Genomic DNA, 13,176 nt, shown 5'->3' with positions numbered 1-13,176 from the left:
TTGAAAGCTGCCAGAGCTGGAGGGTCAGCCACCAAGCACATGCCTGCCCAGCAACACACAGAATCTGCTCAACTGCAGGTGACTTTATACCTTGATTAGACTGAGGCTTCCCAAAATATGGTACCTCCTGCTCTATGGAATAACTCTGCTTTTGCGTTAGCAGTGTACAAAATATATGCAATGCCATGCATGTGCCTTAAGCACTCACATCTGAAACTTCATCTTTATTCTGAACCCATCAGAGCCTTACCCCATACACACACACAATTTTAATCAGAACACCAACCCATCTCAGGCTTTCAGATTTGTCTCCAAATGCATGGTTCAATAACAAGAAAATTTCTCATCTGTTCGAATGAAGAGTAACAAAATTTTAAAAACCTGAGAAATAGTTACAGTCTACTGTGCCTGTAAACATTTGTTAGTATAAGGGGAAATATACTTAAGTATTTGCTGCCTGATTTTTTTTATTATTGCTTTTTTTTAAATCATTGCTATTACTGCTAAAAGTCTGTTGAAGCATACTGTGAAATACAAAGAAAGGATTAGTGCTTCTATTGCACAGGATTTATTTTAACTGCATTTAATATTATAACCAACAACTATTTCTATGTACAACAGGCAATGAACCAAGTTTCTCCTGATCTGTGTAACGCACTTGCTCTGCTTCTTAACCACGATGTCAAAAATGAAGTGTTTTTTTGCAAGACAATAAACCTGCAAGAAATAGTTGTCTCCCTCATTCTATTATTTGTTCTTATACCTGCTCTGGATTTTTTGTGTGCATGCAATTTAAATGATTGTTCCCCCATTACTGTCAAGCAACTTGTCTTGCTACTTCACACTTTTTCAGTGTATCACAAATACCTTGCTTTCTACGCCATTTGCATGCCTAATGATAGTACCCTACTGGAAAGAAAGGCACATTAGGAAATTAGTAGTGCATATATGGAAAAGCAAGAGTCAGATTATCAAAAACCACTCTCCCCGTCACTGTGAAGGTTGATACCTCACACAGTGCAGAATTTAAGGTCTGAATCTGTCATGCCACATTGTAAAAGATCAAGAAAAACTGAAAAGAGACAGATTACATAGAGATGATGACTCTTTGGGCAAAACAAAAATCAGCTTCCTGACAGCTATTTAGTATCAGTCTCCCTCAAGAGGCGGGCAGGACTTTCCCGCAGTTTTATAAATTATATAATATTAGCTAAAAGACATGCTGTCATCATGAAAGTCAACATTTCCTATGACCTTCCCTAAGGATAACATGCATTACAATGTAGTTATCCAGGCTGAAAATCGTTCTCATATTGAATATTCCTGTGCTAGCTTTCCACTTCAGAAAACAGCTCACCCAACACCATTCTAAACATGGTATTGTGTCGAGCTGATTTATACCCATTTCAATAAATCTACCTGATATTTTCTTCCTTTGCATGACAGGTGCACCATCAAAATCATCCCAAAATCAGACTTCATGGAGTGTGATTAAAAGATGTTATCCAGCTAGATAGAGTTGGGATGAGCAGTTCAGCAGCTTCTCACATTTTTCTGAGACTGCCAGAGAAGGTCCCTTAAAAACCCCTAAATGGAAATGAGAACCTACCTATTTTCCACTAAGAATTTTTAGAGCTCATTTTGAAGATAGATACTTAAAAAAAAACCAACTAGATTTATTGTCTAATGCTATCCACTTGCTGTCTTTTCTAAACAACATGTCATAGTTCTTTAGACATTAATTCTCAGCATTAACAACAATTTCCAAACCTCCTAACAATAACTGGATTTGAGAACTTTATATATTTCAGTTTTCCTTTTGCATATTTGTGTCAGCTCTGTCCAGAAAGCTTCTCCTCCTGAGTAATTTCTTGTTTCAATCCACTGACCAGTTTCAAACCACAGCTGATGAAGTCTTATTTCTTCTCACAACACATGTGATCTTAGCCTCTGCACCGCACACAGAAGGCAGATGTGGGACACGAAGGGACCGTGTCTTGGCTGGAAAGAGCCCTCAGTGGGTGCACCACAGGCCTTCTTCAGCCACCTTCCAAGTTAATCCCAAAGGGCCCATACAGGGGAAGGGCACTTCCTACCACATTTATCTACCCTACTTGTGCCTAAACTTTATGCTTGCAAAGGGCCAGCTGGTGTGTGGCATTTGGGACTAGTCAGAAGGCAGGGAATGCACACAAGACACAGAGCATAAGAGTGCTGCTGCTGTAGCTGAGAGCTCACCTGTGCAGGAGAAGTCATCGACACGGACATATCCCGTGACACAGTCACAGCGGTAGGAGCCGGGCAAGTTAACACACACAGTGTTGGCGTGGCAATAGTGCATCTTGGCAGCACACTCATCAATGTCTGCAGGGAAGAACCACCCAGGGAAGTTACAGTCAGACTTGGTGAAATGAATAACATGACATTACAGAAATTTCATTTACAGCTCCAAAGGCAATCTGTTTAAAACTCCTGTATCATAGCAATGTGTTCCTTCCCATCATTCTTCATGAAACATTATTTCTTTTTTAATTCTGGAAAAGTAACACACAATAGGGGATTTTTTGCAATGTTAAAAACCAAAACCTGATGTAGTTTTCAAACACATAAAATAGTCTCAAGGAATGCAATACTGAAAATCCTAACTCTTAAAGGCACAGTAGCTCTGAACAGCATGGCATCAGCTGCAGTGCTGGTCAGACATGCCACACAATGTTTGCCAGGACAGTGCAGTAGCAGATTCCACTGCCCAGTTGAACAGCGAGTACTCCACACCTCCAGATTCCCCCAAGTGCTCTGGCAATGTCCTGTCCCTGACACACGGTTCTGCTGCAGGAGTTACTGGCCAGGGCTCTGTGCCACTTCCCCATGTCACACAAGCAGAAGACTGAACCAGTCACCTAAGCCCATTCTATGGTTTGTATCACGTCAAAGCAAAAAAAAACCATTATTAAGGAGCAGCAAAAACTTGACCTCATGTCTCTGCTAAAGCAATCTCTACTGCTGCTGCAAATCCAAAATCCAAAAGTGTTTTCACAATAGTGACTCAAACCTATCATTTACTTGCCTGTTTAAATATCTCAAAGCTCTGTGATATAGTAAACTGTAAAATCTTCCCCCTTCCTTTTCCACAAACCCAGAAATTATACTGAAGAATTTTCTTTATTTTTTTCTCAGCAGGATAGATTTTCTGCTTAGCAGCACAGATTTTACATTAAGTAATTCATGGTTTTCAAAATATTAATTCTATTGTTACATACGTCCAACACAAAGAAAGATGAATCAGAGACATTTTCTGCCCGTATTACTTTCTTTTTGTTATTGATTGCTCACATTTAAGAAAGGTATGAATTGACAACACAGCTGAAGAACCTCCTCGGCTGGTGGAATGCCAATGAGCTGGTCACCCCAACAGAGCAGTCTCCTATCCCATCCCTCTGCACAGCCATCTACAGTCTCCCTTCTGCCTCCACACACAGTGCTTATGCAAACACAGCAAGTGATGAGCACCAAAACATCAGCACTTAGCCCCAGAAAGGCAGGGCTCGGGGGGGAGTTTAATTGTGCAGATGCTGAGTTCTTGGTTACCTAAAATCAGGTATCTTGTTTAACCTTCCTAAAGTGAAGCAGCTGCAGTTGAGATACAGCCCCATTTCCCAGGCTCTGAAAATGAAACACATGCCAGCTACACTCACACTTTCAACATTATAGACATCTGTCCAGCAGGAGCTACCAGTTAAATCTCTTCATGCTGGCCAGTGAACAGCTGTCAGTTGGCAGCAATTTCTGACTGCTGCCAACTGGGGATGAATTAGAAATGATGGCCTGGAGGCAAAATACTTTGTATACCACTGCAAACACCTTAAACTATCTCATTCTTGCATTTCTGTTGTTTCAGTTGCAGTGCCACTTGATGAAATGAATTTTAAAAAGTCAGGAGCATCAATATATGAAAGATAAAAGCCAGGAAAAATCCTCCCACATGTCTTGTTATCACACCACTGAGTGCTCGAGCCACTTGGGAAACACTCAGGTGTTGACGTGTGTTCACACTGATCTGCTTGCAGACTATTTTTAATAGGCTTTTGGAGCATAGCTTTGAGGAGTTTTACTCTTGCATATCTAATAATTTTCTAGCATAAAAGGAAAAGGAATGAAAAGATGTCTGCAAAGAAAGCAAGAACGTCAAAACAGCAACCAATTCACCTGAAAATTAACCTTATGCATCACCCTTCATCTCCAGCTCCCTCACTACACTTCTCTTTCTTCTCCCAAGGGGAAGTGAGAGGATTAAAAGTCTCAAAGGTGAAGGAATTTGAACTTTGATTCATTGCAAGAAAGGCCCAGATTGCTGTAACAAAACATATGAGAATTCCCAGAGATAAAAAGAAAACTCACAACCTATATGAAAATACTGCCATGAGAGAATATCTCAAAAGGAGACTAAGGACTTCAAATCATGACTTGACTATAAATAGAAGAACTGAGAAAAACTGGCACTGGGTTGCTGCAGAAGCTCCAGAGCCCAGGAAGAAAAAGCCTGGGCCTAACAAAGGAAGCAGAAGTAAAAAAAAAAAAAAAAAAAGATCTGTCTCTTCAAACTTTGTTCATTTATTTAACTGCCTTTGCAATCTTTAAGGGTTACATTTTCCATAAACCCTTTCATCATTTCAGATTTTCTTTTACCTTTGCAGTATTAGCCTTCTACTAATACATGCATTTTCTTTAGAGAGAATAATATTGAGAGGTCAAAACTGGCAACAGAATTTTCTTATTAAAGCCTGTAGGGCAACACTAAATCTGTTGCTCTGGACCACAGTTCTACAAATTCTTGTAAAATGTTAGGTACTCATCACGAAAAGCTTTGGGTTTTTACTTAATATTGTTAGAGTAAAACCCATAAAGCACACAGTGGTATATATCAGCTCAGCTGTAATGGAACTCAAATTGTGATTCATGTGTATGGATTGCTTGTCGCATTTGAAATATTAAAGCTCATCTTCTAGTGGTCTTCTGAGGTGACAAAAATACATGATTTATGTTTCTCCCTAGGCTGGTGAAGTAGTTTGTTTTTCTTTTAAAAAGGTATACTTATGGTCTTTAAAATGAGACTTGACACACTGTAATTATCATGCACATATCACCAGCTTCCAACTACATCAGCTAACACTTTGCAACAAGAGACATTTGGGCACCAGCTTTCAGCAAGGACTGGTGTGTTACAGGGTGGGTTGGCCTGGGAAGTGACTGGTATCACTGGGTTCAAGTGTCTCTTCAGCAGTCAGTGATACAGGGTTCATTGTCAGTGCAGGGCTCTCTTTACAGCATTACTCACACACCCTATAGCTAATTAGCTATCACCATTACTCTTTACTGCAATAAGTAGGGTTTGTGAACTCACAGGCAATAATAAAAGATACCTACTAGTTGTACCAGTGCACTCAGCAATGCTGTGAGTACACTGGGACTAAAACACAAGGAAAGTATCCCAGTGGAGCTGCCTGCTCAGCACCTGACAGGCGATTTGCCTCACTGTGTCACCTCATACCAACCAACCAACAGAACAAGGTGGGAGGGGAAGACAATACAAATGGTGTTCAACCCATGGCCAAGGAAAGAGGTTTTCTCATCTGCAAATGTACTTTACAAACTGTCCAAACCACTTCACTCTTTTCATGCCTGACTTGGAATCCTATTGCTAAATATCTGTAATGTTTAAGGATGACAGTGAGACACCAGAGCTCAACTAGAGCATCTCTTTACTGTTTGTCCTCTCCAACAAGTCACATCAAACCAAAATAATTTCGGCTGCAAAGAAGGCACAGTTCCTATTAATGGCAGTGGAAGTTTTGTCCATTCAGCCAAAGGTGAAACGGACCCATTGTTTTTTAAACTGTTAGTCCTGTAATAACCATGAGGGAACAATCTTGAAACAAAGCACTCTCTGCCTCTGGAATTGTACACCACTGTTTGCATGCACTTAACAATAATCACTTTACACATTAATAGTGTCATCACCTGTTGTTTGGGGCTTCATTTTCAGTTTAGCTACTAAAAGACAGGAACATACAAACCAAAACAAAATGAAACTAACTATGAAGTGTTCCAGAGCACTAACAGATTACATATTTGTATCAGAATCAATTACTCTATTTGCAACTATCTCCCAGTTACTTTCCGGTTGGGGACTATATTTTACCAAACTCAATTAGAATTTTTGGAAACTCTGTAGGGAAGCAAAGGCAGAAAATCAAAAACTGGGGGAAGAAACCTCAGCTTTGCAGAAAGCTCTGATCTCTAATTCATGATTATTAATGGCGGGGAGGATTCCCTTCCCCTCCCCTCTTTTTATTCAAGCCAGTAGTATGCATTGACTTGAAATGTATTAGACCCTGGTCTAAATAATCAGGATTTTTAAAAATGTGAAATCAAACCCTGTTACTATTTAAGTAATATCAAATGTTAAGGTATGTTCACAAGCTGATGGAATCATATCAATGAAGTTTCTAAAACAGCAGAGCACAACTGGAGCATGAGACAGGTCCTGAAATTTTGGCCATCTTATGCTTATGCAAAAATGAACACATGCCATTTTCATTCCACTGACTTAGCAGCTCCTTGTTCACTATATTTACTTGCTCTCCAAATTCTCCCTGATTCTGTCCTCTCCTGCATATCTTATCTCCTTTCCACGGTCAGACTCACTTGACTTCAGCTCCACTTGCCTTTCTATTTTTCCTTTTCACCCTCCCACTGCCTGTCTTCTTTCTCATACATCTCATGCATCTAACATACCCCACACCTGGTTTTTACCTTCTGCACAGGCCTGGTTTCTCAAATTGTGCACTAGAACCCTCAGGGAGCCATAAAGCATTAGACACAGCAGTCAGCGGTTCCCCATGAGCTGGAAGCAGCTCAGCCTCCCCCAGCTGCCTGAGTAAGAAGAGACTAATTACGGGCAGCAAATGTTTAGGCTAGCCTTAAAACTGTTTACCAACAACTGTTTACCAGCTTCCTTGGTAGCAATTCATCTTCTCCAAGGCAGGGCAGCAGCGCAACTCTCTGCCTTGGGGATGGAACTACTGCCCATTCAGAGGCAAGGAAAGAGCCCAAAACAAGAGCAGACAAGCCAAAGCAAAAAGTCCCTTTCAACAAGGCTGAGAAATATCACCCTGATGTCATTAAGTAACTAACTAGCGAAAAATGCCTTCATAAATTAGGCCTGGTGTAATATCACCTGGGAATCCAAAGGCAATAAAATAACTATCAATATAATATCAGGAAGTATTACCACTTTGACTTTTAGAGCATCATTAAAATGGTGCAGCCTCTTCCTCTGGGCACAGCATAGAAGTGCTTTACATTGATATACCTACTTTATGATCAGGACAAGAGTATCAATATTCCAAATCTGCTTTCTGTCTATTTAACTGCCCCTCTAGGGATGGAAACTGTACAACTATAAGGTTAAACAACTAAACAAATAAATATTTTAAAGCATACATTCACATGCAAATCACACTTGAACAGCCATACTTTCCACTGCAGCCCAGCCCCGAATAATCATAACATTCCTGAGAAGGACAAAAATAAAATTCAAGTGAAGGTACCTTCCTGGTCTTTATTTCAAGTGTTAAGTTTAAATACTTTCACCATTCACACTCAAGGTAGCAATTGATTTTTCTCAAAAAGAGATCACAACATTTTGCTACCTGCTTCTCAGCTACAGTAGTAAACTGCCCAGGAATGTGGTTGTTTCCTAAAATCCGTCCTAGTGAAGCCTTAGACATTAAAATATTGCCTACGTACAATATAATCACCTTCTCCATCCTTGTTATTGCTTACAATAATATACAAGTCATTAGCCTCTTCTTAATGATTCTTTGATGAAAAATATGAACATTTTTTTTAAAATTCATTTCCATAGCCTGAATCTCCAATGACCTGACCAATTCCCAAACTCTTTCGAGTCAGGGAATTTCATCTATACTCCTCAAAACAACACAGTCCTATCTTGAAAGGCAGCACTCAGCTCTTTAAATCTTGCTGTTCAGATTACCTAGTGTCCCTCTCAGCAAGAAGTTTTTCCTTTTATTATGCTACTAAATTCTACTTCTCTCTAAGGAAAACTGAAAATTTGCACTTCCACTCTCCTTTGTGCCTTCTGTCATTACACTGGTAAATTATGCTGCACTGGTTTGGTCCCAAAGAACCTTGAGATCTCTTAGGATAAACACCATTTATTTAAATTGAAGTTTTCCTAAAAGATTGTTTCCATCAGTTGAAAAGCTGCCACTGATGTGTTAATGCTAAAGAAAATAAAAGTAATGTGGTGTTGTTTTTAACAGAAAGGAGCTGTTTTCTTAACCCTAAGTGCATTCATTTGATAAATACATTAATAGAAAATGTTCACAGACTTTTAAGTACTACTGTTTTAAAATGTTTGCAGCTACAGCTCTTAGGGATGGATGATAACTTATTCATAAGGTATCTCTGACAGTTGCAAATAAGTTATTTAAAAAAATATGCAGCCAGCATTCACATATGATAACGCAGCTTAAGAGAACACAGATTAAAAATAATCACAGAAACCAGAATGAAACATTTGGGGAAACAGGTTTTGGCTAACAGCAGCAGCTCAGTCATTTGCTCGAACATGCCAAAGCAACTAGGAAAAACAAGTCAAAATTCTGCTTGTATTACTGTAGCAGCTGCTATGATGTTTAGAACTAACTGAAGTTAAAAAAGATTCCTTTATCAGGGATTATTCAAGCCTTTTAATTTTTTCCTTCTAATTATTCTTTGAAACTATACTGATATTTCTATTTAGAATGCACAGCAACAGAACAGGCTACTAAGAAGTGTGCCTGAGTGGGTGTAAGGATTTTTCTTTAAAGACACTGCTGAATTTGCTCTTCCCCTCAATGGCTTATGAGAGGCCACATAACAAGCAAGCCACTTCTCAGTTTGGGAGTCTGCCTGGCCAGCAGGATTCAGGACTTTTACCCAAGTCAGTGCCACCTTCCCTGCTCTTCAGCTACTCCCCGACCCCTTGGACTCCATCAAGGCAGATAAATGCCTTTGAGAACACTCTGCTATAAGGGATTTGTGGATTATGAGGAACATTCATTACATCCTCTCATGGACATTATGGCAGAGAGGTTCTTTGACACCTCCGGGTATTTTAACATACTCAGGAATACCAGCAGCTACTTGAAGTAAGAATTTTGTATTTCAGGGAAACGACCTGGTGTCCTTCGGAAAGGGAAAAGAAAGAAAGACAATGATGACAGATGCCTCTTGAACTGCATTAAGTGCTCTGAAAAGAGCAAGATGTAATGACAGGTAGCCTGGGAGAAACACTGAGAAACTGCTTCATTCTGAGGCTTCAAACAGACAGAGGGTTTAGATTAGACACTGGGAAGAAATTCTTTCATGGGAGGGTGCTGAGACAAGAGCAGCACAGCCAGAGGAGCCGTGGTGTCCCATCCCTGTAACAGTTCTAGTGGAAGTTGTCCTTTCCCATGGCAGGGGGGCTGGAAATAGGTTTTTAAGGTCCCTTCCAACCCAAACCAGTCTGTGATTCTATGCAACTTCTGCTGATTATAATGAGACCACTTCAACTAAAATGGAGGTAATCCCATATAAACTGGTGCTGGCCCTACAGGAGTTGCTGGGTCTTGGAACTTTGCAGGAGCAAGCCTACAACAGGAGCAGCTGCTTACTCTTCATAGAGTCTTACACAGGAGATTTCAGGGGTTACAGAGCTATTGCCATATCCTCTGAGAAGAGCATTACATAATGAACCAGCAGAGACTTGTGCTCTCTCTATCCATAGTCAGAGCAATGGTCCTCACAATATTGCCAAGGACTCTGCAGCAGGTAAGAGCTAAATTCAGAGAAAGGTAAGACAGAAACTCAGAAAAAGAATGCCATTCAAATATAATGCATTTTGAAAGCTTCTCTCACAAAAATATGAAATTAGAAATAAACCCATGTAGCTGTAAGTCCCATTATGTTAGCTTGTTTTTTAATATAAATTTTATCTTAAGAACAGCTCAAAAATTGCTGTTCTTTTTATTATTTTTATAAAAGATGTTGTGTTCAATATTTCACATTATAAATTCTTTCATCCATCACCGAAACTTCTTCAATGTTAGTAAATAATCATATGCGTACATGTTATCTTTTTCAGAACAGAAGCCCTCTGAAAGCTTCTCTCCAAGTGTTAATTTAGGAATAAATAAACATTTCTACAGATGTGATAAGTAAAATGTTGGCGTTCCTAAGGTTCATCCTTGTAGATAAAATAAATGCTTGCATGGGTATAGCAACATGTACTCCATAAAGAAAATATTGCTTAACTTCACCACAATATTCATATTTGGCAGTTCAACAGAAATTAAACAGTACAGAAAACATCAAAACCCACTGGCTTTTCCTGTCCTCCATCAGGTATGCTGTATATTTTTCCAGAATGCAGGAGATGTTTTGGGAATCTCCTACCTGTAGAGGAGAAGATAGTGGAAATAAAAGGGCTTATCACAAGGCGTATGTGGGACAAATTCTTTCCACCAAAGATGGTTTGATAAGCCAAACAGTAAACTGTGAGCTATCCTGTCCCAGTCTGCCAGCACAGCACATCTCTGGGCAACTGTGAGCTTTGAAGTTTGGAATCAGCAGTTTGACACTGTTCTCCATCACTCCCTTGCTAAAACCCTGAGTACAACGACAAGGGTCTGATCTGAACATGTTCCCTCATGAATCCACACAGACCAACAAACACGTAAAAATCTGTGAAGTCCAATCCCTTACAGAAATGGTGCTCACCAGTGCAGCACAATGTGCTTCCCTGGGACACAAAAGGACCTAATTGCTTTCCCCTGGCTAGAACCCAGGATGGAAACCTCACCAAATTACTACAGGGAAAGAAGTGGGAAGAATTATATATAATAAATCTAACTGGACTACTCTCCCTTAGTAGTACTCTCCCTTAGCACCACTCTTTCACCCATTTTTCTTCTTCAAAGGCTCTTAATGCACAAGAATTCATGCTAAATCTAACTACTTCATGCTTAGCTGTAAGAGCTGCCATTACAAAAGTCTACTACAAATAAAAGGTTATGCTGCCACTGCTCACAAATATATTACTGCCCATTAGAAAACAAAGTAAAATAATCACCTCATTCTCAGGAAAGTAGCTCTGTTCCCTAAAAAGATTGCTCCTACTTTACTACATAAATGTACTCCCAAAGCCAGGCTTGCTTTGGCTTTGATTTCACTTATGAAAGAAACTCCTGGATCTCAGCAAGCACTAATGAAATAAATACTGCTGTCAGAAAAGGAATTTAAGATTTCTGTAACAGATTCACCTCTTTATTTACTGTTATTTTTTAATCTTTCCAAACATTCTGAGAGATACCAGTGGATGCTTATACAGGGGGAGGGTGGAAGGGAAGAGGTGAGGGAAATGCTGTTTTTCTCTAATCTTCTGTTCACCTGTATTAGCCAAGCAGCACAATAGACTGAAATAACTCTATCCATTTTCATTCAGCTCATACCTTACCTTTTCAGTCCCCTCTATCTGATTTTACTAATGGCTAGGGTTGAACAATGGATTACTGTATCAAAATGAGCAATTCTTTCTTCATGCTGTTGTACTGAGAGCAATTATATTAAATATCTCATTCCATCAGCACGTGTCTTATGCCACCATCCACTATTTTTCTTTCACTCTCTATTTTTTGCCCAATACTCTTACCCAGTTTGCCTCCTTCTATCTACGTCTGCCATATTGACTGGCTTACTCTTTCAAATCCACACAGATGCTATCTTCAAATGATAAATTGTAGAAGGCTGCCCATGTAATTGATCTAGAATTCTTGTGCCCACAGCAACAATTTATTGTGGCATTTTGAAGGATGCTGTAGCTCTCTGAAAAATTAAATGCTTATGAAAACTGTATGGGGCTTTTTGGGGTGGTGTCTTTATCTTGTCCGAAAAAACCTACAGTCACTGGACAGCTACTAGTCTGGTGTTTTATAATGACTTTTAGTATATATTGTTATAATAAATGAGACAGATAATATCTTAGTAGCAAAAATCCTATCAAAATAATGCTCCACAATTTCGCACTGAAGTAGTTTTTTCACTCAAGGACTATCTGTGCAGCACACAGGTAACAGAACAATATTGTCCCATGCCCGCAAACAGCAACTGGGCCCTATCTTCTCTATTTATGGCCTTCATTTTCCTAACTACTCTCTTAACATCATTTCAACAATTCATTATTCAGCTGTTTCCATCACCTCTTGTTCCCCTCTCCAGCTCTGATGAAAAATCGATGAGGAAACACTGAAGTGGCAGACTCATCACCATTGCTGAGTTGGCAGCAATGCCTCTTCATTGCCACATAATTCAAACCAGGTGGTTCCACATGATAGAGGATTTACTGGTTTTATTTTCATGGGCCCAAATTATTCCCTGTTAATCAGGTTCCACAGAGGATCAGAGACAAATATCATATTCAAATATGGAAATTATGGATCATTGCAAAACAGTTCCTTTCCGAGTATCCCTCAGAGCCATGCTAAGCACATTTCTGTGTTTCACATCCTTGCTATGCAATCTACTCTTACTGTTTGTGCCTTTTAAAATTTAATTTCATCTACAATGTAAAAATAAACAATGAAGCATCAGCAGAATAAAAAAACCTAATTTTAGATATTATAAATATTTTTCCCTATAAACACAATCTTAATTGTCATAACTGAAAAGTGCAAGATGCATCTCTCTCCCAAGCAAATATGATAATCAGGTGTGATTTATAGCACTAGTTAGTAAAAGAGGCATTTTTGGTTTGGAGATTGCAACAGTACTGCATTCCTTCGGCATAACCTGAGGTGAGATAAGCAAGAGGAACAGTAAGAGGAGGTGGGAGGGGAATCCAACAGCTGATCATAAAAATATTCTTTACCTGCAACTTTATGTTCTGCCTCAACACTTAGTATGAATTTTATTTTAATTGCTTTGCTCTTGGCTATGAAATTGAACTGGTGATTTAATGCTTTCCCCTTTGATAACATGGTCACATGTTTAGCTGCAGTTAAGAAAAGAAGAAATTGGAACACTCAGGTCCTTAATATTTAATTTCTAGTAACTCTTCATCTAAATTAC

The 13,176-nt window shown here is 39.3% G+C and overlaps 1 protein-coding gene across 4 annotated transcripts in view; it reads right to left on the bottom strand.

The window, feature by feature from the left end:
• Positions 1–13,176, bottom strand: part of NELL1 (neural EGFL like 1) — a 298,289-nt gene that overhangs the window by 150,003 nt on the left and 135,110 nt on the right. For 3 of the 4 annotated variants that reach the window (XM_069016456.1, XM_069016458.1, XM_069016459.1), the window contains exon 13: positions 2,239–2,364. The exons of the other annotated variant lie outside the window; for it this stretch is intronic. In XM_069016456.1, coding sequence (XP_068872557.1) covers positions 2,239–2,364 — 126 coding nt within the window. The remainder of the gene's footprint in view (positions 1–2,238; positions 2,365–13,176) is intronic. 4 annotated transcript variants of the gene reach the window in all.

Source organism: Aphelocoma coerulescens, chromosome 5, assembly GCF_041296385.1.
Source record: "Aphelocoma coerulescens isolate FSJ_1873_10779 chromosome 5, UR_Acoe_1.0, whole genome shotgun sequence".
NCBI classification, from domain to species: Eukaryota; Metazoa; Chordata; class Aves; order Passeriformes; family Corvidae; genus Aphelocoma; species Aphelocoma coerulescens.
The sequence above is the reverse complement of the archived record's forward strand: the minus strand, read 5'-3'. Positions and strand labels throughout refer to the sequence as shown.